Source organism: Amblyomma maculatum, chromosome 1, assembly GCF_055883805.1.
Source record: "Amblyomma maculatum isolate TAMU_Amacu chromosome 1, ASM5588380v1, whole genome shotgun sequence".
Lineage (NCBI taxonomy): Eukaryota > Metazoa > Arthropoda > Arachnida > Ixodida > Ixodidae > Amblyomma > Amblyomma maculatum.
The window spans coordinates 261,999,227-262,017,493 of NC_139344.1; the positions used below are offsets into that span (position 1 = coordinate 261,999,227).

The following is an 18,267-nucleotide window of genomic DNA, read 5'->3' on the forward strand; positions in this document are numbered from 1 at the left end:
AATCAACGAAACCCCACGTGCACTGCCAAATGAGCAGTCCGGTCAACTCTTTCTGCCTGTGCGCTGTATGCAAGCCCGACAGTTTTAACAATTCGCGCAGTATGTGAAAGTTTGCTTCGTATTTTTAGCTTATTTCAAGGTTAAAAAAAAATAAGTGCGCGTGGTATTTGTGAGTACTCATCGCTTTTTATCTTCCTAAAGCATTAACGATCAGAGGCCGGAAACACGAGACTTGATAAATAAGGCAGGATCCGTGAGCAAGCCGGCCACGGATCACGAACCCACCCGATTAAAAGCGTCGAGAATCTGGCCGCAATCGAATGCCAGAGACCACTCATACGTATGTGTACAGGAACAATAGGATGGCGTTACTCTTCGCGGTCGTCACCTACCGGACGCAGCCGTCGCGTGCCGTGAGTGTGGCGTCTTGAAAGCGTGAGGGCTAACGAATCACACTGGCTGGAAGGACAAGGCGACAACGCCCACGGGGTTGTTTGCCCATCCGTCCGACATCTTCCTCCGGCTCGCGGAAAACAAATCCCACGCGCAGGTGTACGCCACGGACACGCGGATTTATCTCGCAAGCCCGCCGGCAGAACAGCCGCGGGCGACATGATGCGCAGATCGTGGCGAGATTTTATAATTTTGCTCGCAAAGCAACAATGCGTTGGTTAGAACTCCAGTCGCGAAACCTTCCCCAAGGATCATGCTGTCGCAGCCCGGCACCTTATTATCTGAGTACTTTATTTCTTTCTCTTTTTCGCCATCCTCCTTTCATTCTTGCACACGCTTGCTCAATGTACCTGCGCTTCAGGCTTGACCTGCGATCCCCGGACGTGGGCGTCTCCGTACTCTGGTGCCTGGAGAAAATACACGCTGTAGTCTTGTTCAGTTGCAACCAGTTGATAACTGCTTTTCCCCCACGTATCGCCGACATGACAATCTGCTACGCTGTCAAGAAGGTAGTAAGCCGATGGAAACCATCCTCCCTGCCTGCGTCAGCCACGCAGCTTCAGGAGAGGACCTTCAGGGCGGCCGGTCTGTCGCAAGCCGGACAACAGACAACGGCCGCCCTGCCCACAACGACTAGCTTGGCACAAATATGCATATGCTGACGCGTGGCTGCCGAGCACGTGGCCACTGCACCCCTCCTCACCCAAGCTTGAGGCGCGCGCGCGTGAAGGCCGATGGCAGCGCCATCACCGATGCGCTACCCCCTCGCCTGCATAAAAGCAGCGGCGACGGCAGGCTTCCCACGTGCCATCATCCCTCGCGAGCTTCACACCCGTTTCCTTCACCGCCAAGGAGAGCGCGCACGATCAGTCTGCGGACGAGCCGCCTCGCTTTCGGCCGCCCATCGACGAACAAGCACCGACACGCGCCCTCCGACTCGCGCACCACGTCTCGGACGCGTTCAAGTTGCCGGAGCCGCAGTTCGCGCCAAGGGTTGCTGGGACGTTCCCTAGGAGCACGGTGAGTGCTAGCGCTCCTCCGCAGCTTCTGACCATCGCCGCAGCATCCAGATCCAAGCGCGGACTGGCTGCGTGCGGCGCGCGACGGCTGCTAGCGCGCGCGTAGCCGCGCAGTGCCGGAACCGTTTTTGTCATCTTCTGGACGCCGGTTCCGGGGCGACTTGACCCCTCCAGGAATGCGTCCTTGGTCGGCGCTTTCGGTAGCTTATCGGAAGAAGCCGCGCGGATGCCCCCGGCGCCGTTTCGCTCTCCCTCCTGCGCATATTTCACGTTTCCCGTTGGTCAGGAATTCCGGGATGACGGGCATCTCACGGCGCAGACAGCCACTGCGCGGCCTTGGCTTGCCGAGACCTCTCTGCGTCCGTTGTTGCTTTGGGTTAGTTAATCGCCGCTACGAGAAAGGAAGTTTTCGCGGTGTGCGGTCATGTGTTTGTGCTTGCGAGATTTAATCTGCATGCTTTGGGGACAAGGCTGCGCGAGTCCTGCCTCTTTCCGTTGCTTTTCATCTCTGCTCGCCGGCCCGCACGCTCGAGAGTCACGACGGTCAAATGTCAGCACATCCTCCGCGGTCGATGGACCGGTATACGCCAGCCTGTCGACAAGCGCGCGCAAACAGCGCCTGTGGCTTGCGCGGAACGGCGCGGGAGGTGCAGGCGTATTGCTTTCGTCGACGTAATGCCTCTTTCATTTTTCATAAGCCCCGCCACCAGCCCTCCACGCTTCTTCACATAATGGGTATTCCATGAGAATCTCGATTCCGTCGTCGCGTACAATCTAATTGCCAAGGTACCACAGTCCGCGGACAGTGCCAGATCAGATGGTGGTAGTGGTGCATGAGAGCTAAGGCCCTGCATTTTTCTCTAGAACCACGCAGAACTGTCCGAAAATTCGAATCCAAATGGTATCGGCGCCAATGATCGGTATTGAATAATTTGTCGCGTGCATGCCGCAGTATACCGTATAAATGTTTTTGCCTGACGTGGTGTGCGTCTCATGCTGCTAGTTGTGCACCGTTTCTACGGCATATCTTTCGACAATGCAGAAGGGCGAGCACAAAGGAGAGGATGAAAAGCAGCAGCCGCTGTGTTTCCTCTGCCGCGTGCACGTGCTTCTGCTCGGTGGTTCCTTCGACCTCATTTGGCTTTGGGCGCTTTCAACAACGGCTGATACCTCGGTACCACTTGATAAGTAATCGCAACAAAGCAAAGGGCAGATGAGCACCGGTCTCAGAGAGAAACAAGCCGTTTGTTTCCTCGCGTTGAAGCCGTGGCTGTATCCTGCTCGCGACAGTAACCCGTGAAGAAGCGCCCGTGAGCGCTAAAAGGTCGCTTACGCCGGGTTTCGGGCACGCCTACTCGGCGGCGGCAGCCCACACGGAGTCGGCTGCCCAAGCTATTCGCGTGACACACACACTGGCGGTCGTGTTTCGTCCCGTAGGACTGGAACGCTCCGCCGCATAGTAGACATTCTGTCGAGGTACACGAAACGACTGCCTTGAGGCCCGATGAATGTCTGTAGCTGCAGCTTTCGCGCGGAGAAAGACGAAAGCACCAGCAAATATTCTGCATGCCTAGAGGCATTCGCCCGGAGTAAGCTGCAGTTGCCACAGCGGCGTTTTAGGCAAACTCCGATGTGGCGGTGTGCGCGACAGAGAAGGCGTCGTAGCCGCATCCGATGGCGCAATCCTTTCGAGAACGCCTCCGAAGAGAAAGGACGCGTTGTTCCAATAACGATAACGGCGGCGGCGTCCCGGTTCGGCTGCAGCCACAGCAGCGCGACCTTGAAGGAGCGGAGGGCGAGGCGTTACGAAATGTAACTTTCCTGGGAGAAGAGCTTCGGGCTGCGAGCAACCCTTAACCCGGAAACTACTGGAATGACATTTCTGCTCAACTGCCTGCCGTGTTAGGGCAAGAAAGCACGCGCGCCGACAGCATGTCGCGTACGTTTTGTGAAAGAATGACGGGGCTCAAATTACCCCTTTGGCTGTTGAAAGAAAAGGAGCGGGCTCATTTTGTTATTGGATGGCAATAAGAAGCTCGATGTTTAGGCCCGAGTGTCGATGGGGCGTCGTTTACAATGGTCAGCATTCATATGCAGCATTGATACTACGATGCTCCCGTGTGCTACCCAGTGGAGCTGGCTTTTTTTTTGTGTGTGTGTGTGTGTGTGTGTGTGTGTGTGTGTGTGTGTGTGTGTGTGTGTGTGTGTGTGTGTGTGTGTGTGTGTGTGTGTGTGTGTGTGTGTGTGTGTGTGTGTGTGTGTGTGTGTGTGTGTGTGTGTGTGTGTGTGTGTGTCTTGCCATACCATACACTAGGGCCTTCAGCTTCGCAGGAGCATTTGTCACGCGTTGTTGCAGATCACTCAAACTGGAGTCGCTACGTATGCCGCTGCACGTCGAACTTCCTGCGGCAAGTGAGCGCAAACGGCGCACATTGTCGGAGGGAACACCGCCGTCCACACCCTCAAGTTCTACCTACATTCAAGGACGTCGATTAGAGAGCGTCTACACTTTATACACCCTTGTTTAGAAAGCGACCGTTTCGCACAATGGGTGGTATTCATGAGTTGCACTTCACCGTGAAAGATAAAGCCAGAGGAAGCGCACGTAGCAAAAACAACGTGCAGTTTTATGAGAGCCTAGCTTTTTTTATTTTAGTCACGCGTCTTCCGAGAACGCGGGAGCAGCCGTGCCAAAGATGGCGCCTTTTGTAAGCAGCGCAGGTTTAGTTAAACGACCGGGGTGCGCGCTAATGCTAAAAACAAAAAAAAAGAACATGAAAGTAACCACAAGTTTTGAAGCTTTCGTGGGAAAATGAGACGCGCCTTCCCTTAGCACACCGGCGCGGCCAAGCGGGACCGCCGGCCTTAGTAATGTCACGCGCTGGAAGCGTGGCCCAGACAGTCATTCAGAAGCCATCAGCCACAAAGCGAGAGCAATTTGTTCGCGAGGTCGTCTCGCACAGGGGCAAACAAAGTTTGGTTACTTATTGCGCGAAAAAACAACAAAGAGGAAGCAGCGACGAGACTTAAAACGGTTGATACTCGCAGCTTTGTACTAAGACACATTGCTGTAAGTTTTGTTCGGTTGCAGGTCCAAGGTAAAGCGCTGAGACAAATCGCGTTTTGTATGTAAGCTGACTTCCGTAGTGGCTGCCAGTGAGGGCTCGGTAGGTAAAGCATGGTTTTAGGCTCGCATGTCCGGCTAATTGGCAAGAGCGAGATGCGTGCGCCCTGCACTCCGCTGCGGCTACACGCATGCAGACAGCTCATAGTATATTTATACCTCCTCCTGCTCTACAAGAACAAGAAAAAAAAAATTCTAGGCTGGAAAACTATCTTCCCCACCCCTCTCTGGAGAAGTCTCCGACATGCAGCGTTAACCGCTTTGGTACTACGGGCGGCCGCCACGCGAGCACTCTGTCCGTGGTCAGCCAAAGGGGTCACGAGCTCCCTTTCGCAGGGAACAGCTTTGGAGTGAAAGCAGCACTTTTATCACCGCCGTGGCTAGCCATATCCGGCACGAAGAAAGCGATGAAGACGCCGAGCATGCAATGAACTTTCGTGCCCGGTCACGTCATGTTAAACGGCGCCACTTCTTTCGCTGCCCATAAACTGTTGTGGGGCCGTCCAGGGCGCGGCGATTCCGCAAGTCAGGAGGAGGCCTGTCAGCCGAGGGCATCCATCAGCGGGCCTGGGCCCCGCGTGAAAGGGTGGGAGAGGTGCTCGACCGGCCGACCTCCCGTGGGCAGCGCGCGTCCGTCCAGGGTCGTTGGCCTTGAGGTCTCCCTCCCGCGGCCTTTCCGGGCCGGCCTTGACTCGGCAGCAGCACGCTTGCAAATGAGCGTCGCTTCTTTGCCCCTGGGCTGCCGTCGTTGGTGTCACACTGCGTTCGTTAGACGTCTTGACGCGGTAGCCGCCCTCTTCGTCGCTACACCCTTCGATAGCTAAGCCAGAGCGCACTGAGCACTTCATTGGTGGGCGAATCAAGAGGAAAAGGAGTGATATAAAACGTCAACAAGCTCTGCCCCACTTGTGCAGAGACGTCTCTGAGATTACCATGTCACGTCCGCGCCAAACTTCGTGGCAATCTAGAAGAATGAGCTGAGAGGCGATGTCCAGTAAACTAGTTGGATTCCGAGCGCTGTGAGGTCCTGAAGTTCATTACTCTTAGGCTACGGGTTGATAATACAGGCTAATTATCCCGACCTATCAAGACTGCGTCCTATGTATTCTCACTGAGGGCTTTGGTTGAAGCCAACACATGCCCAAGGAGCGTTGGCTTAATCTCTTCACTGAGCGCTCGTACGCGGTTAGTTTCGCACGTGCGACGGGAACTGCAGAGCGATAAATCAGCAGTAACCAGCTGAGCGCGTGAGGCGCTTTCCGAGAATCTAAACCGGAGGACCGACAGCGCCGTCCACTCTCAAAGGGTTGCAGATTAATGACTGGCGCCATATAAAAGGCGGCGCTCACGCGGGAAGTCTAGCAGGCGTGTCCGCGCATGTCCTTGCCCTCTCGGCGCTTCCAGGCCCTGTTCTCTGGGTCGACCGTGACTGGCCGGCCTGCAGACTAAGCACTCTTACCGAACCATTGCCGCGGGGGCAGCTGCAGAGGCTGCCTAAACACAACCAAATCGCCCCATCGGTAGACGAACGCGGAGGTCGACGTGACCGTGCGCTCACTGCAAGCCATCCATGCGGTGGTCGACCTGCACTTTTTTTGCACCCACGCCGTGAGAAGCGTTGTTTTACGGCTCTCCGTGGTGCACAAACTTTCGCCGCTGGCAGAAAAAAGAACCAGCGCTTTCCTGAACACTCCGGGATTAACCTGCTGGTATATATTGTTACGACCAAGCATCCGCAATTGCGCGCTCTATTGTTCGCCTGTGGGCATGGATAAGTTTTGTGAATATGTGGTGATGGTCCAATGGCTCTAAGTGAGCCTGTTTCCAGGAATCCTGTTTTGTAAGCATGTTTTGCTTTGTGGACAACCTGCAAATGCCAAATTGACCCTGTCAAGAGAACGTCTGGAAAAACACAAAGAAACGTCCCCCTGCGGGAAATAGCAGGAAGTGCTTTCTTTTGTTCACCCTTCCAGTCGAGAAGGGCTATCGTCCAGTGAGGAATGTCTACTTTTCAAAGGAGACGACAGAGTGACATGTCCGCTGACGTGCAGGACAAGAAAGGAGCATGACGCATACAGCCATTAAGTGATTTCCCAGGAATGCAGGAAAGATTTGCAATTGTCGAAAACGGACAATGCTGGGAGCGGATGCGGCGCCACGTGCACTCGGGTTTCTGAGAAGTAAAACCCCTTGTCAGAACCAGCCTGTGGTTTCTTTGCTGAAGAATAGAAATGTACCTCCTTTCCTCGCCGTTCCCAAGCTTTTCCCGCCAACAAGTGATCACGCCCAACGAATGAATGCCGAACCAGTCAGTGCTTCAGACCATCAGTGCAGTGATGTGTTCGATTGGATGCCGATACCTGAGGGGCGTGCCCTGGATTTGGTTGGTCAGCATCTTCAGAGAGGGGCTGGACATAGGGGGTTTTAAGGACGCTGCAGAGCACGAAATGTCGCTCTGGGCCCTGGGTAAACGGCTCATCCAGTCGCTTCTCGCTATGAACTCTTAACGCTTGTCATTTTGCTGATGTACCCTTCTTCTTCATGTAAATATTCTTGTAAATACGTTTTCTCAAAGTGCCAGTAAACCTGCTTGTACATATTTCACCAACTTCGAAGATTCAATCCTACTTCAACCCCGAGCCTCTGCACGCTACCAAGTGAAGGCCGGGTCGACGTAGCCCCAGCGTCACGACAACTGGTGACTAGCGGTGGGATCTGGATCTACAAGCTACAACAACTGGTGACCAGCGTTGGGATCTGAATCTGCAAGCCACAACATCTAGTGATCGGAGGTGGCATCTCAAGCAACAAGCAGGAGCAACAATCGGCCAACAAGAAAGCAGCTCGGAACATCGATCGCATGTGTGGGTGAGTGCTTGGCTTTTCTTCTGATGTGGACCAGGTTCTAGAACAGGGTTAGATTTTAGAACTGGTAAAAAGTGTTGAAACGCCTTTAGGTTTGGTAGTTTGCACTGTTGTTTTGGAAGTAGCCGACACTCGGAGCGATCATGGACCTACAAAAGCTGCAGAAACCGGAACTGTTGCAATTGTGTGAGGAATTGGGAATTGATACAAGTGGTTTGGCACGAAAACCCTTGATTATAAAGGCAATCACTGATCTGGGAACCGATGATGAGGAGCTCAGTGAAGCATGGAACCTCATCGGTCAAAAAAAGGAGCAGCTCAGACAGCAGAAAGAGCGGGAAAAAGAGGAAAAGAGGCGTGAGCGTGAACTTGAGAGGGAAAAAGAGGAAAGGGAGCGCGAACGTGAGTGGGAAAAAGAGGAAAAGAAGCGTGAAAGAGAAGCAAAAAAGCTGGACCAAGAAATTGAGCTCCGGAAATTAGAACTAGAGTTGAGCAAGAGGTCGGGCAATTGTCCCCAGCTAGCGGTACCTCTTCTCAACAAGGAGGCAGATTTCAAGATGTCAAAGTACATGCAGCCATATGTGATATCAGGGGATATCGGTCTGTATCTGGTTAACTTTGAGCGAACCTGCGAAAAACTGTCCTTCCAGCGAGACACGTGGTCTCAGAGATTATTGACGGTTCTGCCCTGCGAGGCAGCGGAGGTTGTCGCGCGGCTTAGCAAGGAGGACGCGGACAACTACGAGAAGGTCAAGGCTTGCCTTCTGAAAAAGTATAGGCTTAGCGCCGAGGCGTTCAGACAACGTTTTCGGAAAGCTACTAAGTCCAGGGACGAGAGTTACCCTGAATTCCTGTACAATTTAAGAGTTAATTTGGGCGAGTGGCTAAAGAGCACTGATTCCTACAGTGATAGGGACGCTGTAGTCGAGCGAATTCTTTTGGAGCAGTTTTATAACTGCCTCCCAGAAAAAGAAAGAAATTGGTTACAGGACCGAGGCGACATTAAGTCGGCAACTGAAGCTGCCGAAGTCATTGAGGAGTACGCTTCGCGCCGACAATTCAGCAACCCAGCAGTGGATAGGCTCCGCAATCCCAAGTTGAGTGTAAATAACCGTCAGAAAAGGCACTTTGCTAGATTTGCAAACGAAGAAAGGAAGGCTTCTTCAGGCAAACGCCCTAGAAAGGACGGCAGTGAGAAAAGTGGGGAAGTGACCAACGCGCAGAACACAAAGAACAAGCTTGGGGCTAGGAAGCCGCTCACATGCTTTAGGTGTAATGAGCAGGGTCACATTGCCGTCAACTGCCGGAAAGAAAAGTTTGCTTTCTCGTATGTCAGGGACTGCGATGAAAATATGCAGCTTTTAGAACCCTACCTGCATGACCTAGTAGTCAACGGGAAGCCTTGCAAGGTACTGCGCGATTCGGCCGCAACGATGGATGTTGTCCATCCGGCGTATGTATCGCCTTCCGACTATACAGGACAGTGTGCATGGATCCGACAGGTAGTTGAGGAACAGAGTGTGTGCTTGCCGATCGCGAACGTGGTCATCGAGGGCCCTTTCGGCGAATTAACAACCGAGGCTGCCGTTTCAGGAAAGCTTCCTAAGTGCTATCCGTATTTGTTCTCCAACAAATCGGACATGCTGCTGCGAAAGAGGGGCATCCTTTTCGGAGACAGAGTTGTGCAAGCCTTAACACGTTCAAAGGCGCGAGAACTAGCTACACTGCTCATTCCAGAAAAGTCCACAGCGGAGGAAACGGCAGTTAAAACAGTGGTAAATGCGGAAGATAGCAGGTCAGAAAACTTTGAGAGCGAGGCATCTCAGATAAGTCAACTTGAAAGTGAGCTTGATGAGACGCGGAATGAGGACGTTCTTGAGAGTAACATCTTGCCGCCAGTGTCTAGTAATCTCACGAGACTTTTAAGTGGAACCCGAGAGGACTTAGCTATGGAGCAAACCATGGTAAATCTAACGTTAAACCTTCCCGAGGAGATGGGGGATAACTTGATTTGCCTCAGCGGAAAAGGAAGCAACGCTCAGGAGCTTCTCAAAAAGACAAAGCAGAGAGGAGAACTAAAGAAATCCCAGCTGTCCGATCTGGGCGAGATAATAACAGAGTTTGAGGCCTGCTTCGTGGACAGGCCAGGCAGAACTGATTTGACTGAGCACGATATTGAGCTGACTTCAGACGTGCCAGTGCGATCAAGGTGCTACCGATTTTCTCCAAGGCAAAGAGAAATTCTGGATAGGGAAGTAACTCGCATGCTGGAATTGGGAGTAATAAAACCCTCGGAAAGCGATTATGCTTCGCCTATGATCTTAGTAGAAGCTCCAGGTAAAGACCCTAGGCCTGTGGTAGACTACCGAAAGCTAAATTCTCTCACCAGGGATCAAGTGTATCCTATTCCGAATATTGAGGAGAGAGTAGAACAGGTCAGTAGAGCGGCATATGCGACTACGCTGGACCTTACTCGAGGATACTGGCAAGTACCGCTCACTGAACGCGCCAGCAGATACGCGGCTTTCGTCACTCCGACGGGCAGCTACCAGCCAACAATGATGAGTTTCGGGCTCAAAAATGCTCCATTTTGTTTTTCCCGACTCATGGATAGGGTTTTAAAGGGGTGTGAAACATTCGCGGTGCCTTATTTAGACGACATTGCGGTTTTTTCCGACTCATGGGCGGACCATATGGTACATCTAAGAGCTGTACTGAGCCTTTTGCGTCAAGCTGGACTAACCGTAAAGGCCGAGAAATGTTGCCTGGCAAGGGCGACCGTGGACTACTTGGGTCACAATGTAGGTCAAGGTTTCAGGAAACCCAGCGAGATTAAGATTTCTGCGGTAGCAGACTACCCGCGGCCGAGCACGAAGACGGAAATTCGGGCATTCTTAGGGCTGACGGGATACTACAACCACTACATCCCTCACTATTCATCTTTGGCTAGCCCTCTGACCGACGCTCTCCGCAAGACAGAACCGACAAATGTAGTCTGGGACGAACAAAAGGAAGCCTCCTTCGTAAACCTGAAGGCTGTGCTGATTAGCCGTCCGGTATTGCGAGCTCCAGACTATGACCGAGAATTCACGGTCCAGTGTGATGCCAGTGATCGAGGGCTAGGTGCTGTTCTCTGCCAGAGAGATGACGACGGTAATGAGCACCCCGTGCTCTACTTGAGCAGAAAACTGAGTTCTAGAGAGAGGGCTTATTGCGCGTCAGAGAAAGAATGCGCTTGCATTGTATGGGCCATTCAAAAATTGCAGTGCTATCTTGGAGGGGCCAAATTCACCGTAGAGACGGACCATTGTCCCCTGGCTTGGCTGCAAACTGCGACATCGAAGAACAGTCGCCTTCTTAGGTGGAGCTTGATTTTACAGCAGTACAATTTTGAAATAAGATACAAAAAGGGGAAGTTAAATGGGAATGCGGACGCGCTTAGCCGCTCTTTCTAAGCGGTCCGAGATGTTCCTCACCATGTATCGAAATTGATAATCAGGTTTTTTTTTTTTTTTTCCGTGCGCTTGTATATGTGTGACTATGTAAAGCAGCACGTTTGGTTTTCTAGGAATACGTGGGTCCTGAACGTCTTGAGAGTGGGCTTTTCTCGAACAACAATGGCAGTTTTCTTTTGACCTGGTCTCTTCAGACGGGAGCCGAGTGCTTGTTTAGACATGTGGTTGAGTTTCAGACAGCTCGAGCAATTTGGCCTACAACAATCAAGACAACGCGACAAGCAACAGCGAGCTTCAAGCGTTCACGTGCAGGCCATTAAGTCGTCTCTTCATGCAGCAGCTGGGACTGCTGCCCTCCGAGACTCTTCTGGCGGGGGAGGAGGCTGTTACGACCAAGCATCCGCAATTGCGCGCTCTATTGTTCGCCTGTGGGCATGGATAAGTTTTGTGAATATGTGGTGATGGTCCAATGGCTCTAAGTGAGCCTGTTTCCAGGAATCCTGTTTTGTAAGCATGTTTTGCTTTGTGGACAACCTGCAAATGCCAAATTGACCCTGTCAAGAGAACGTCTGGAAAAACACAAAGAAACGTCCCCCTGCGGGAAATAGCAGGAAGTGCTTTCTTTTGTTCACCCTTCCAGTCGAGAAGGGCTATCGTCCAGTGAGGAATGTCTACTTTTCAAAGGAGACGACAGAGTGACATGTCCGCTGACGTGCAGGACAAGAAAGGAGCATGACGCATACAGCCATTAAGTGATTTCCCAGGAATGCAGGAAAGATTTGCAATTGTCGAAAACGGACAATGCTGGGAGCGGATGCGGCGCCACGTGCACTCGGGTTTCTGAGAAGTAAAACCCCTTGTCAGAACCAGCCTGTGGTTTCTTTGCTGAAGAATAGAAATGTACCTCCTTTCCTCGCCGTTCCCAAGCTTTTCCCGCCAACAAGTGATCACGCCCAACGAATGAATGCCGAACCAGTCAGTGCTTCAGACCATCAGTGCAGTGATGTGTTCGATTGGATGCCGATACCTGAGGGGCGTGCCCTGGATTTGGTTGGTCAGCATCTTCAGAGAGGGGCTGGACATAGGGGGTTTTAAGGACGCTGCAGAGCACGAAATGTCGCTCTGGGCCCTGGGTAAACGGCTCATCCAGTCGCTTCTCGCTATGAACTCTTAACGCTTGTCATTTTGCTGATGTACCCTTCTTCTTCATGTAAATATTCTTGTAAATACGTTTTCTCAAAGTGCCAGTAAACCTGCTTGTACATATTTCACCAACTTCGAAGATTCAATCCTACTTCAACCCCGAGCCTCTGCACGCTACCAAGTGAAGGCCGGGTCGACGTAGCCCCAGCGTCACGACAACTGGTGACTAGCGGTGGGATCTGAATCTACAAGCCCCGACAATATATATATATATATATATATATATATATATATATATATATATATATATATATATATATATATATATATATATATATGCGACATTCGTCCAGAGCCGCAACAATCAAGAGCCCCGCATCTGGTCGCTACTTTCATGTCGGGACTCAAAATGCTAATACCTGTAAACTGTTCATTGTCTAATCTAACTCTGCATAGCGTGTTATATAGTCTGATTGATACGACTCAAGACCCAAACACCCCGCAAGTGCCAAGAAGGCTACAGCCATTGGTGTCGACCGTTTGTAATGAAGTCGTGGTTAATCCCTTTGTCCCTGCTAGCATGACACCGCAGAAGCCGGCAGATGCAGAGGCATTAACGACACGTCGTGACAATCGGTCTACGCGGCATTGGGCGGAGGGTGCTTTGAGCGTGCATTTGCTGTTTCGTTCTTGAGTTGTATCGCGTTACAGCTGGCCCAGAGTTGTACAGTACTGCGCAATTTAAGGCTCAAATCCCGTGCCTGCAGCACTATATCTGCCTGCATGCAGAGCTTCTGCGCTGCTTTCCCCTCGCAAAATTACTTTTCTCTCTCAAGAACTGCTCAGTAGCCTCCTCAAACTGTCGGAACGCCCAGATACTATCTCGCACACTCGAGCGAAAGTTTCCCTTGCCGGATGATTCGCACGAGAGCTAATCTCTCATCTCGACTGCGCGCTTCGCCGGGCGGTTATATCGGCCCAGCACCCTTCCGCCTGCAACCCCGCGGCCGCAACGGTCCGCGGAGGTTGCGCTCATGGGGGCTTCCCCTGATCACTCGCGCGATCTGGAACGCACTGTGCCGTGTCCTTCACGAGTGGGAGCCCCTTAATTGATCAAGGACACTCTCCCTTTCGTGTCCTTCCCCCACATTCTGTCTGCGTATTCCCGGTCCAATCGCGAGCCATCTTGGCTGGCAACTGTCTTCGCATGTACAGGTAGCTTATACGTGCTCCGTGTCTCAACACTGGTGAATCGGGAAGCATAGATCTGCACTGTCGGCACGTGGCTGCCAAACTACCAAGCAGCTTCACTGCCTTTGGGCACGTTTGTCACGTAGACTTTCCCGTAAAGAGAACAGACAAGAAACTGGAGCATTTTTTTTTTTTTTTCGAAAGCATCCCCTCACCACCCGCTGGCCCACATACCGCTCACCACGTCAGCTGGTGACGGCGCTATATAGCTGCTGACAACGTCCAGATTGTGATGTTGTGTTAGGCTGGCCGTTCTTCCTAGCAGCAGACCAGCTGCAAGTTTGACTTGATGCGCAGAGCTTGAAGAAAGCTCTGTACAGATCATTCACCTTGGCCAGTGTCTCGAAATCAGAACTGCCGAAACTCGTCCTCAATGAACCTCATCACAGCTCACTCGCGTTGATTTCTCTTTGCTATCATGGCCCGCTGGAAAACCAGTCTTTTAAACAGGGGATAGCTGTAAGGTTCTCGTTCGGCCATTGTCCCGTCGGCGTCTGACCACGAAAAGCCTGCTGGTACTAGGTGACGTCACAGCCGCATTGCCTCGCGTGGGGATTTCAGGCGCCCCATTTGTTATGATCACTTTCATTCCTCATGCGGGCAATGAAAGTGATCAAAACAAATATACGTAATGCGAATTAAGTCGTTACATCTCTGATTATTTAACTTTATCAAAAATAATTTGCCGTGAAGAAAAAAAGATGTCAAGAATTTGACTGCAGGTGTGATTCGAACCCATGAGCTTTTACTTGCGAATCCGAGACCCCCAACCAGGCATCGCAAGGCACTCTCGTGCGGCCTCGTAACAAACTGGATTTATATGCAAGTCGTGTGGTCTTTCACATAACGTGGGACCTTACGACTGTATGCTAAACTTATAATGCGATTTATAAAAAAAAAAATCGGAAGCCTTACTTGGCTCATGAGTGGCGTCCGCAAAATGTGTTCACAGGAAATGGCAACAGGTAGGTACCACGTGATTTCGTGTGAAAATTGTGACGCAACCGTTTGTGCAGCGTTCGTGTGGTGTTATGTCATCATTACTTCGCTTCCCATTTAATCAGCATCCATATGCTAGTCGGTCGGATGCTAGTTTGCGATAAGGGATTATAACCGACGACTCACGTACCCCCATCTGTATATGTCGTTAACTGTAAAAGTGGTGTCCACCGAGAAGTGAGACAGACAATGCTGTGCCTTTCGTTTCTTCAAAACCAACCAGTTTTCATTTCGAGGAAGGCACATTTTGCACGTCCTGTGCCAGTTTCTCAGTGCTAAACGATCAAGCAAAAACATCCCAAACAGTGCTTCGCACCTCTTAGTCGCTTTAAGCGGAGTTACGCCCCGGCATCTTTTTTTTTTTTTTTTTTTTTTTTTTTTTTTTTGCGTGTTTACTTTTCGTAGAACAGCAGCGGATGGGACATGCACAGCCTGCAATGAGCCAGGTTATGGGCGCCATACAGCACCCCTCAGCCGACTTTTCTACTGGCGCTAGAAATCACGCCGTTTTACAAGGAGTGGCGCTGATCAGGTTAATCTCGGGATTTGCACTGCCGCTGGCCGCGCATGCGCAGAGGGGAAGGAAACGAATTACGCGTAGTAAGGTCTCTCTGCGCCGCGTGTATACGGGGGTGTCGTCCCGCATCAAAAGTGCAAAGCTTGCTGTGGCAGCTTTAGTTGCGACCCATAACCTGGTCCCGCAATCACTGCCAGCGATGCCAGCTTGGTCCAACCACATTACAGGCTGGGTTATAAAAGTAATCTTTGCAAGTTAAAATGCTTTAACAAAGCTCTTGTTCTGTGCAAACGAACTGCCACATTAATTCGACAGCAGGGTTTAAAAATGACATTGTTTGTATCCCAAGTGCTGTTCTCTCGCGTACTGTTTGCCGCGGGTGTGCTGCCGTCCGCCCAGTAAGAATGATTACGAAAACTTAGCGTGAGTTTTTCTGACAACTTACCGTTTGCTCGCAGGTTGGCGAACGTCATCAGGCTTTGAAAATGGCACCATCGCCGACCTTCGGAGTCCTTTGTGCGTGCGTCATGGTAGGTGCTGATCTCCACACCTTATCTACCGACACCCGTCGAGGAAGCCATACACACATAACGTTTCACAAGCTTTTTGCAACACTACGAAAGCTGAGAGCGATCTGGGCTAATAAGGATAGCACGCATTGCATGACTTTGTTCCTACGTGCCTACCGCTGATGACGGCACAAAAGATAACGAGCACAGCTATGCAGTGCGCACCACCCTCATTGGTTTTCGTAGTGCTGCAAATAGCTTGTGAAACTGAGTTAGTACGCCCACGTCCAGCGTGGGGCGACTCTGTTGTGCCCAGTGTCCTACGAGCGCCAAATCTTTACCTTGTCACTCTCGTCGTGCGATAGTGTTACAAAAGAACGCTAAGGACTACAAAATAACGACGAAACATGCGAAGGGAAATAGCTGCCGCCCGCGTAACGGTCTATAAGCGGGACATCGTCTGTTCTGGGACAACTTGTAAAAACAAAAAACCCGCCTGGCAGGCCGCACTGTGGGAAACCGTCATGGGTATACGATGCATCTGCGGCCGCATTCTTTTCTTTCTTTTTTTTTTTTTTTTTTCTTGTGGGGGAGGGGGCCTGTCTAGACGACTGTGTACACACGCATGCGGTGCACGCGAATGAGCGCGCGCGCCCCGGGTGAAAGTGAGGTCTCCAGTACGCGGAGTCGCTTTGGGTCTCGCACACCTTTGAGCACATTTAAAGCAGCGTGAGCTTCTGCACCATAGATTCCGTAAGTCATCCGCGAATTGCCACAAAGGAAAACTGTGCAACTCTCTCCGAGAAACCGACAGCCAAGATACGCCCGTCCCGGTATAGTCCTCGAGTTCACGATCTTTTACTGTTCTAATAGCCGTTTGTCTCGGGCCAGGTCTAGACAGAGGCGTATAACTTGCCTTACTACGACTCTTTCTATAGGCTAGCGAACTTACGCGGTAATACATCCAACAGAGCTTGGTTTAAAGGGACATTGAGGACAAATAAAGGTTCGCCTGCATCGACAGGGTATACCGTGTTCTAACCAGAAATCACTCTCACCGAAAACATATCTTGTGTAAGCTGGAAAGAGCGAAAAGAAAGGGAATACAGATATCGCCCATCGCTGACAGATTTTGCAAGGAAATTTATAGGTCGACCATGATTTTCACTCGAGCCTGATCACCGTTAAATAACCCTTCTGTCGCCGGACATAGGGCCAGAAATGTGCAGAGCATTAATTTCTGCTCAGGACGACAATTCGATGCAGCTGTACTGTAACGTTCCTTATCCCCTTCTGAGAGGCTTTGCATGTATGTTTGTATATGCTGGCTATGTGCTGCCATATGGCATTGTGTGCGAAACTTCTACAAACGGATGTTCTGCATAGCATAAAAGGCCGCAATGTTTCTATTCGGCAGTAGAGCCTACATTAAATGAAAAAAAGGAAAACAAAAAAACAAACAAGACAACCCACTTCTGACCATGTGGCAATGCGGGTCATGCGACAGGCTCTGTAGTGTCTACGACTGCCTGAACGTCCGTTCGCTGGGCCCTCTGACAGATCCAAACAAAACCTATTTGCAGAAATATGAAGTCGTTGTAGACGACCGGGCCGGGTCGTCTACAAGTCAAGTTTTTTTATTCACATAAAAACGATGTGGGTATGTCTCGACAAGTGAAAAAATATATCACTTGAAGGCACTCCGGGACCCCTTGTACAAGGCAAAAGCACACAGCAAAGGCAGTGCAAAGTGCTGAACAACAACGTCAGTGTTAATTTGGAAGGAACAGTATAGTAGGCTAAATGTCTGGATACAGTGTTAAAAAATGTTAAAATAGCACAGCCTATATGTCTCTATACAAAGACTATCAAGACTGCAAAGGCTGGTACGTTACAATCGGGAAGCAGAAAGTTCACCTTGGCGCCAACAATAACAAAAATAACAAGGCACATACGCATACATGCAAACTAAAATTTAACTACCAAAGCATTACAAACGTCATACAGGCTACATTCATCCGCGCCCGCGCATATTCCTGTGCTTAGCAATTTAATAACTGCGGAACAATGAAGCGCAGCATTGAGCGTCCATATTCTGTCCAGCGAAGAGGAATGCACCAGTCTGGTGCGTTAAACAAACAAATCACGAGACCAATGACAACCAGCAGCGTGAGCGTACAGTGCGAAGAAAAGCTGCCAGCCATTGTTGCGAAGAATAGAACAGCTTTTGTCTTATACCATTAGTTATACCATCAGTATACAGGCCTCTCGAGTTCCTCCAGTTCAACGCAAAGCTGATCTCAGAGTTGTCGTGCCCGTACCCACTGCTTCGAGATGCGGCAGCCACGCATGAAGTCTATTATCTGACGACTGGCAGATGAGCTTACGACGCCGTTCTTGGGTATCGCTACTGTGTTCGCCGAAAAGCCATCTTGTCGACGGGCCGCACGCGTGCGAAGCCCTGAAGCGCGGGGCCGTCCTCACCCGCCGCTGAGACAGGCGACCTTCCTGCAGGGAGCGTGCATTCTCGGCGCAGCTAGGAATGCCGCGAGCGGTACCGTTTGCCACCGATTGGCGCATCTTGCGAGCGCTTACGCACGTTGTGAAGAGGCGTTTGGCGGAGAGCGTCTCAAGGAGCTCTCTAAAGACCGCGGTGAATACCTTGAAAAAAGTCTTCCACTGGGAGGTAGTGCGCCATGTTTGTGCAGATGGAGCATGTCGGAATTAACCCATTTCACGCGCCAAAGCGAAGAGTCACGGAGGACTCGGGACTACTTTCAAACCAGCTGAAATCGTGTGCCTAGAAATATCGTATATGCATTACAATTATAAGGTCGTTGTCACACCTGGCCTCCGTCGATACGTTGCCGCAGGGCTCACATTTAACCACCCCGGGCTCGCCCTTGTCCTTCTCCTTGTCTAGCGTGAGAAT

At 51.1% G+C, this 18,267-nt stretch overlaps 1 protein-coding gene across 1 annotated transcript in view; it reads left to right on the forward strand.

Moving 5' to 3' along the window:
• The first annotated feature begins 1,228 nt into the window (after positions 1–1,228).
• The window catches only part of LOC146206394 (astakine-like), a 28,162-nt gene continuing 11,123 nt past the window's right edge, over positions 1,229–18,267 (forward strand). Inside the window, exons 1-2 of the mRNA XM_084591070.1 lie at positions 1,229–1,473; positions 15,285–15,356. Of these exons, the coding sequence (XP_084447196.1) occupies positions 15,312–15,356 (45 nt within the window). The 5' untranslated portion in view covers positions 1,229–1,473; positions 15,285–15,311. The remainder of the gene's footprint in view (positions 1,474–15,284; positions 15,357–18,267) is intronic.